This window comes from Strix uralensis, chromosome 15 (genome assembly GCF_047716275.1).
Source record: "Strix uralensis isolate ZFMK-TIS-50842 chromosome 15, bStrUra1, whole genome shotgun sequence".
NCBI lineage: Eukaryota > Metazoa > Chordata > Aves > Strigiformes > Strigidae > Strix > Strix uralensis.
The window spans coordinates 11269825-11278029 of NC_133986.1; the positions used below are offsets into that span (position 1 = coordinate 11269825).

At 70.1% G+C, this 8205-nt stretch overlaps 1 protein-coding gene across 7 annotated transcripts; it reads left to right on the plus strand.

Annotated features, from left to right (window-relative positions):
- The first annotated feature begins 652 nt into the window (after window positions 1–652).
- ANKRD13D (ankyrin repeat domain 13D) lies at window positions 653–7442 on the plus strand. Of its 7 annotated transcripts, none has more exons than XR_012630970.1 (15): window positions 653–807; window positions 1862–1997; window positions 2115–2239; window positions 2550–2595; window positions 2683–2826; window positions 3103–3292; window positions 3472–3538; window positions 3619–3700; window positions 4066–4127; window positions 4237–4367; window positions 4798–4955; window positions 5086–5204; window positions 5960–6123; window positions 6248–6327; window positions 6595–6773. XR_012630970.1 is itself a non-coding variant. In XM_074884822.1 (15 exons), exons 1-15 carry the CDS (start codon window positions 718–720, stop codon window positions 6833–6835), a joined length of 1893 nt encoding a protein of 630 aa, XP_074740923.1. In that variant the 5' UTR covers window positions 653–717; the 3' UTR covers window positions 6836–7442. The 7 variants fall into 7 exon arrangements, 4 of the variants coding, with proteins under 4 accessions (XP_074740923.1, XP_074740924.1, XP_074740921.1 ...); XR_012630971.1 differs by having other exon boundaries at window positions 6580–6660; XR_012630972.1 differs by having other exon boundaries at window positions 6605–6647.
- The last annotated feature ends 763 nt before the right edge of the window (window positions 7443–8205 follow it).

The window sequence follows — 8205 nt, forward strand, 5'->3', positions numbered from 1 at the left end:
ACTGTCCCCCGTGGGTGACCTTGGGTGTCCCCTTGGTGCGGGGCTGTACAGGCAGCACCTTTCCTGCCCGCACCCTGCCTGCAGGCAGCGCGCCCCCCCCCCCCCCCGCCCCCTCCCGCCCGCGGGGTGAGGCACTGGCGGGCCCCTAATTCCCGGAGCCGCGGGGCGGGGGGGGGGGGGGGGATTCCCCGGTGTCTGATATGAGGGTTGTGCCTCGAAATAAACAACTGCCCCCCCCCCCAACACACACACACGCCGGGGGTGGGACGGGACCGGCTCCCCGGTGGTCCCGGGGTAGGAAACGGGGAGTCGCGGAGATACCGGGGAGGGGGGGTGCGGGGGGTAACGGATCCTCGGCGCGGGGTTGCTCGCTGCAGCATGTCGCGGTGCACCCACACCCGCTGCCCCTCGTCCCTTCTTCTCCCGGTTCCGGGTACCCGGTGTGTGTCCCCCCCCTTCCCCCCCCTCCCGCCGTACCCGGTGCCGGGCCCCGCCCCGCGCCGCCGCGCTGCGCCGCCGCCCCCGCGCAGCCATTTGTGGGCAGGCCCCGGCGCTGCGGCCCGTCCGCCCGCGCGCTGCCCGTCGCCGTGTGTCCCACCCCCCCCACCCCACCCCTTCTTCTCTCCCCCGCCCCCCCTTTCCCCCCCCTCCTCCCCCCCAGCCCCCCCTTCCTCCCCCCCTCCCCGCTCGCTCTCTCCCAGGGGACATGGTGACGGGATGGCCCGTCCCACCGACACCTTCCCGCTGCACCGGCTCGTCTGGCACAACCGGCACCAGGCGCTGGACAGCGCCCTGCGCACCGGCACGGTGGGCGCGGGGGGGCACCGGGGGGACCGGCACTGAGCCCCGGGCGGGGAGCGGAGAGGAGGGGGGGTGCGGGGAGGAGCGGGGACTGAGAGGTGAGGGGTGGCGGGGGCACTGGGAGAGGGGGGGGGAATGGGGGACTGGGAGTGCTGGGAGCACTGGGGGGGAGTGGGGGAACAGGGGAGTGGGAGACTGGGGGATGGGGGGCACGGGGGACTGGGTGACTGGGAGCACTGGGGGGGGACAGGGGACTGGGGGCGTAGGGAATGAGGGGACTGGGAGCGCTGGAGGGGACTGGGAGTACAGGGGACTGGGGGAATGGGAGCACTGGGGAGACTGGGGGCACTGGAAGCACTGGAGGGGACTGGGGCCACAGGGGACTGGGAGCACTGGGGAGCCCGGAAGCACTGAGGGGGACTGGGGACACAGGGGAGACCAGAGAGACTGGGGGACTGGAAGCACTGGGGAGACTGGAGGCACAGGGGATTGAGAGACTGGGGGCACTGGGGACTGGGAGCACTGCGGAGACTGGGGGACTGGGAGCGCAGGGGACTGTAGCACCAGGGGACTGGAAGCAACTGGGAGCACTGGGACTTGGGGAACTGCAAGCACTGGGATAGGAGCACTGGAGGTACAGGGAGACTGGGGGCTCTGGGGCACTGGGAGAAGTGGGCAACTGGGAAATTGAGAGCACTGGGAGCACTGGGGAGGGGCTAGTGGCACTGGGACAGGGTACTGAGGGGACAGGGAGCATTGGGAGTGCAGGGACTACGTGACTGGGGGGCAGGAGGACTTGAGACCTGGAGGGGTGGGGAGACGGGGGGGGGACTGGGGGACAGGGGGCACAGGGCCTTGGGAGCGGGGTGGATGCGGCGATGGGAGCACGGGGGGGGCACTGGCCAGGGGCACGGACATCCTGGGGTGCTGGGGACCAGCACTGGGGTGCCAGAACAGGGCCCAGGGCTGTGCCAGAATGACGTTGGGGGGGTACTGGGAGGGTTTGGGGGTGCTTGGGGACACCCCAGGCCGGTGACGGTGACCCTGCCCGTCCACGCAGCACGACGTGGAGCTGCCGGACCCCCGCGGCCGGACCCCGCTGGAGCTGGCCGTGTCCCTGGGGCACCTGGAGTCGGTGCGGGTGCTGCTGCGGCACAACGCCAACGTGGGCCGGGAGAACGCCAACGGCTGGACGGGTACGCGGGCACGGCCGGCGGCCCCTCGCCACCGCTGCCAAGCGGCCTGGGGACACCGTCACGGAGGGTGCGGGGCGCTGGCGGTGGCCCCGGGTGACGGTACCCCCCGCGCCCCAGTGCTGCAGGAGGCGGTGAGCACGGGGGACCCCGAGATGGTGCAACTGGTGCTCCAGTACCGCGATTACCAGCGGGCGACGCGGCGGCTCGCCGGCATCCCCGAGCTGCTCAGCAAACTGCGACGGGTACGGCCCTGCCACCCACCCCCCCACCCCCAGCACTGGGGTCCCACCAGGCTGAGGGATGGAGGGGGGAAAACGGGCACCCCAAGTCTCCCCAGGACCCCCGCCTCCTCCATTCTTCCCCCGGCAACCCCCTGCTTGTCCTGCCAGGCCCCCACCCAAGACTCCGCTCTCCCAAGTCTCCCACGACCCAAGTAGGGACCCCCAAGACTCCCCATCTCCCCCAGTGATCCCAGCAGGGCTCCCCCCCGACTCCTCCAGCGCGCCCCCTCCATGTCCCCCATCTTCTCCGTGACCCCCTCATCTCTTCCAGGCATCCGACTTCTACGTGGAGATGAAGTGGGAGTTCACCAGCTGGGGTGAGCGGGGCCGGGGGGCCGGGGTGCGGTGTTGTGTGTGTCCCCCCCACCACCACACTCCACCTGATGGAGCGGGGGGGCCCGCAGTGCCCCTGGTCTCCAAGGTGTGTCCCAGCGATGTTTATCGCGTCTGGAAGCGGGGCGAGAGCCTGCGGGTTGACACCACGCTGCTGGGCTTCGAGCACATGACGTGGCAGCGCGGCCGCCGCAGCTACATCTTCAAGGGGGAAGGTCGGTTCCAGCTCCCACAGGACACCCCCAGACCCCCTCAGAGACCCCCCAGACCCTGTGTGTCATAAGTAACCCCCACACGGACCCCAAATCCCCTATGGGGACCCCAGTTCCCCCTTCCAGCAGCGCTCACACGTACCAGGGACCTCAGTCCTCTGCAGGGATCCCCGATTCCCCACCAACACCCCCCAAATACCCCTGAAATGCAGCAACCCCCAAGCTTGGGGATGTTGGGGTAGACGTGGGCGGCAGGGTGACCCCTGTCCCTGTGCACAGACGAGGGGGCGGTGGTGATGGAGGTGGACCACGACAAGCAGGTGGTTTACACCGAGACATTGGCCTTGGCCTTGCACGAGCCCGACCTGCTGCTGGCGGCCATGCAGCCCTCGGAGGAGCATGTGGCCGGGCGGTTGACGTCCCCCATCGTCTCCACGCACCTCGACACCAGGAACATCGCTTTTGAGAGGTGGGTTGATGCCCCGGGAGGGTGAGGGGGGGCATGTGGTGGACCCCAGTATGGGGAGAGGTGGGGGTGGGGGCGGTGCCTTGCGGGAAGGGGCCGTGCAAGGGCTCAGATGTGGGCGAAGGGGAAGGAAACGCTTGTGCAAGAGGGTGAGCAGGGGGCTGACACTTCCCCCTCCCCAGGAACAAGTCGGGGATCTGGGGTTGGCGCTCAGAGAAGATGGAGGTGGTCAGCGGCTACGAGGCCAAGGTGGGCACAGTTGGGGGGGGGGGGGGGGGAAGGGGGGACCCCCCAGTGCCTGGTGGGGCTCATCCTGTCCCCCCCTCCAGGTGTACAGTGCCAGCAACGTGGAGCTGGTCACCAAGACGAGGACGGAGCATCTCTCGGACCAGGACAAGTCACGTAGCAAAGGTGACAGCCCCGTCAGCCAATCAGGGAGCCTGCTCACAGCTGGGACACGCCCCCTCCTGGTGCAAGCCCCGCCCCCTAGTGCAAGGTCCACCCCCTTCTTGGGTGGGATATGTCAGGCGTGGAACAGCGTATGGGGTGTCACCCATCGGGTGTGGGGCACTGTGGGTGCTGGGTGTCACCCATCAGGGTGGGACAGCGTGTGGGGTGTCACCCATCAGGCGTGGGGCACTGTGGGTGCTGGGTGTGACCTGTCAGGCATGGGTCATTGTGTGGGGCATGACCCCTGCCAGCCCGGGCAGATGTGGGGGTGCCGTGCCCCCCCTGCCCACGCTGCAGCCCTGCACCCCCCCTCTCTCCCCACCCAGGCTCCAAGACCCCCTTCCACTCCTTCCTGGGCATCGCGCAGCAGCACAGCACCCACAACGGGGTGAGCGGTTGGGGTGGGGAGGGTCCCCCAAGAGGGGTTGGGGCGCACCCCCCGGTGCTGGGGGGGGCCCCCTGGGTGCCAGGACTGAGCGGTGGCGGTGTCACCGCAGGCGCCCGTGCTGCAGGCCGCCAGCCCCACCAACCCCACAGCCATCACCCCCGAGGAGTATTTCGACCCCCACTTCGACCTGGAGACCCGCAACATCGGGCGCCCCATCGAGATGTCCAGTAAGGTGCAGAGGTGAGGTCACCGCCACGGGGGTGACACGGGGGTCCCAGGGGACATGGCACTGGTGTGACAGGGAATGGGTGCAGGGAGGTGACACAGCACTGGGGTGGCAGGAGGACTGGGGGTGGTGACGTGGTCCACTGGGATGTGGTAGAGGGGTGTCAGGAGCCACGGGGGTGGTGACAGGGTCCCAGGGACGTGGCAGTGGGTGTCAGGAGCTGCGGGGGAGGTGACGGGGTCCCAGGGACGTGGCAGTGGGTGTGGACCCACGGGGGAGGTGACAGAGTCCTGGGGGACATGGCAGTGGGTGTCAGGACCCACGGGGGAGGTGATGGGGTCCCAGGAACATGGCCCTGGGTGTCAGGACCCACGGGGGAGGTAACAGGGTCCCAGGGGCCGTGGCAGTGGCGGGGTCCCCATGCCCACGCCGGTGCCTGGGCAGGTTCAAGGCGACGCTGTGGCTGTGCGAGCAGCACCCGCTGTCGCTGGCGGAGCAGGTGACGCCCATCATCGACCTCATGGCCATCTCCAACGCCCACTTCGCCAAACTGCGCGACTTCATCACCCTCAAACTGCCCCCCGGCTTCCCGGTCAAGATCGGTGAGGGCGGGGCCGGGGGGGGCAAGGCCGGGGGGCGAGAGGGCGGGGCTTATCTCGGGTCGGGGCCACTGACCCCTGTACCCCCAGAGATCCCCCTCTTCCACGTGCTCAACGCCCGCATCACCTTCAGCAACCTCTGCGGGTGTGACCAGCCGCTGGGCTCCGTGCGGGTGTGCGCCCCCCCCCAGCCCCCTGGCACCCACCCCCCTGGCACCCACCCCCCCAGCACCCAGCCCCCTGGCCCCAGAGGTGAGCCTGGGGAAAACTGGGGGTGGGGGGGCCCTGGAGGGGGGTACATGTGGGATGGGGGGTGCCCTGGAGGTCTGCGGGGTGGTAGGGGTCATCCCAGGGGTGGTGGCTGTGGGTGCTGGGTGCTGGGGGGGGATCCCTGGGCTGGGGGTGCCAGGGCTGGGGGGTGTCAGGGCCTGTGGGTCCTCTGGACACAGGGTGGCATGGCCGTGGGGTGCAGGGTGCTAGGGGGTGCTCAGGAGCATGGGGAGCCCATGGGTGTGGGGTGCCACGGGTGTGGGATGCCATGGGGTGCTGCAGGGCGCCGTGGGGTGCTGTGGGGTGCCACGGGGTGCTGTGAGATGCTGAGGGGTGCTGTGAGGTACTGTGGGGTGCCACAGGGTTCTGTGGAGTGCTGCAAGGTGCCATGGGGTGCTGTGAGATGCTGCGGGGTGCCATGGGACACCATGGGATGCCATGGGGTACTGTGGGACACCACGGGTGCCACGGGTGCAGGGTGCTGTGGGATGCCAGGGGGTGCCATGGGGTGCCGTGGGATGCCGTGGGGTGCTGTGGGATGCTGTGGGGTGCCATGGGACACCATGGGGTGCCATGAGATGCCGTGGGGTGCTGTGGGACACCATGGGGTGCTGTGGGGTGCTGTGGGGTGATATGGGACACCATGGGATGCTGTGGGGTGCTGTGGGACAGCGTGGGGTGCTGTGGGATGCCGCGGGGTGCTCACACGGCACCCCAACGTCTCGGTGGTGCGGCAGGCTGGCCCTTCCCGTGCGAGGTGGAGGCGGGGGTGTTCGAGGTGCCGGCGGGGTACACGGTGCTGGGCGCGGGGCGCAGCGAGCCCCTGCGGGACGAGGACGATGACCTGCTCCAGTTCGCCATCCAGCAGAGCCTGCTCGATGCCGGCACCGAGACCGACCAGGTGCGGCCACGCGCCTCTCCCGGGGATGGCCACGCCCACGGCGGGCTAAGCCACGCCCTCCAACAGCAGGCCACGCCCCCTAGGCGCAGGCCCCGCCCCTTAGTCCCGCCCCACCCCCCCGCAGGTGACCATTTGGGAGGCGCTGACCAACACCCGCCCCGGCGCTGACCCGCCCCCCTATGATGAGGAGCTGCAGCTGGAGCGGTGAGGCCACGCCCACATGGGGGCGGGGGCTGTGCATGCCCCGCCCACCCCGTCTGGGGAGGGGCCTTAAAGGTGTCAGGGTGGAGCAGGGAGGAGGAGCCTTAGGGTGTGGCCTAAAGGGGAGGGGCTTTTCCTGGTGGGTGTGGTCAGTGTGGGCGGGGCTACGTGTGGGTGTGTCCACACGGGGTGGGGATGGGTGGGCGTGGTTTCCGCGAAGGGGCGTGGTCTCATCTGAGGTGGGCGTGGCCACAGTGCCTGTCCCCGCAGGGCCCTGCAGGAGAGCATGCTGCTGCAGGCGGGCCCCAGCGCTGACCCCCCCTCCGCCGAGACCCCCCCCGGGGCTGGCGGCGGCAGCCCCCCGGCACCCCCCGGTTACAGCAGCTTCGCGGAGCAGCTGCGGTTGGCCATGGCGCTCTCGGAGCGGGAGCAGGAGGAGCGGGAGCGACGCCGGCGCGAGGAAGACGAGGAGCTTCAGCGCATCCTGCGCCTCTCCCTCACTGACAAGTAGCGGCGGGGAGATCCTGCACGGGGACACGGATGTCCCCCACGTGGAGTTAGGGGGGGGACAGGGACACCACCACCCCCCTGCCGGCACCGCCTCGCACGGGGACAGCTCGGCGTGGGCACCGTCCACACACCAGGACACCCCAAATCGGGCATAGCCCTGCCTGGGGACCAGCCGGTGCCGGGGTGACACCCCCGTGCCAGGACCCCCCTGATGTGGGCGCAGCCCCTGCATGGGGGGGAATTGATCCAGGGATCCTCCTACCCCCGGGACCCCCAATCCAGGGCTCCCCTCCCGCCAGGTTCCAACCTCAGCCCAGGGACCCTGATCTGGGGACCCCCCACCCCCGGGACACCCCTATCCCCAAGGACCCCCCCACCCCAGGGACCCCCCCCTTCCTCTTCAGTGTTGTACATTGACCCCATAGGGGGAAGGACAGACCCAGGGGGCCCCATGGGATGCGGTTGACCCCTCTTTGAAGACACCCCAGCTTTGGGGGCCGCGAGGCCAGGCAGGGACCCCCAGGCCTCATCCCTCGGTGGCAGTGGGGGGGCCGGGGGGCCCCGGATGTATGTACATATACATATACATATATATATATACATGGGTGTGTGCAGACTGTGCCTGGAGGGGTGGGGTGACCCAGGGGGTGGAGCCTGGAAAAGGGGGTGGGGCCCAGGTGAAGGGGCGGGGCCAGCAAACATGTGGGTGGCACTGGTCGGATCCCTCCCCTTCAACCTCCCCCCTCAAATTTGGCCTTGTGCCCCCATTCCCTCCCCTGAGCTTAATTTATTTAATTTATCCTTCTTGGGGAGACCCCTGCCCGGGGAGGGGGGGCTTGGCTGGGGACCCACTGCTGAGCCACGGGGGGGAGCCCAGGGCAATGAGGGTCTGGTCTGGGGTGGGGTACCCCTCTCCCGGGGTGGGGGTGAGGGTTGCTGGGTGCAGAGGGTCATGGGGGGGGCTGGGACCCCGGGGCAGGGCGGGGGGGGGACACATGGCCAAGGGACCCAGAGCGGTGCCAGAGTGAGGGGCTCCAGGGAGGGGGGGGATCCTGGGGGGCTGGGGACCCTCGGGAGGCGGGGGGGTGCCCCTCGTGGAGGGGTCCCAGGGGCTGCAGGGTGAATTCGGGGTGGGGGGGGTCCAGGGGCAGCACGGATGGGGGTCCCGGGTGGGAAGGGGGGGGGGGCTCTCGGGGAGGTCCCGCTCCCATTGGAGGGCGATCCAGGGGTTGCCGGTGCGGTGGTTCCGGGGTCGGAGCGGGGTGGGGTGGGGAGAGGGTAGCGGGGGGGCCGCCGCGGGCCGGGCCGTCGCCGGGGCCCGTCCCCGGGACCGTGCCCGTTCCCGTCCGGGCGGGGCAGAGGCGGCGGCGG

Coding starts and splice junctions, on each gene's coding strand:
- ANKRD13D (XM_074884820.1), top strand. CDS start 718: ATGGCCCGTCCCACCGACACCTTCCCGCTGCACCGGCTCGTCTGGCAC. Junction 2,240..2,549: donor TGCTCAGCAAACTGCGACGG/GTACGGCCCTGC, acceptor CATCTCTTCCAG/GCATCCGACTTCTACGTGGA. Junction 6,124..6,247: donor CCGGCACCGAGACCGACCAG/GTGCGGCCACGC, acceptor ACCCCCCCGCAG/GTGACCATTTGGGAGGCGCT.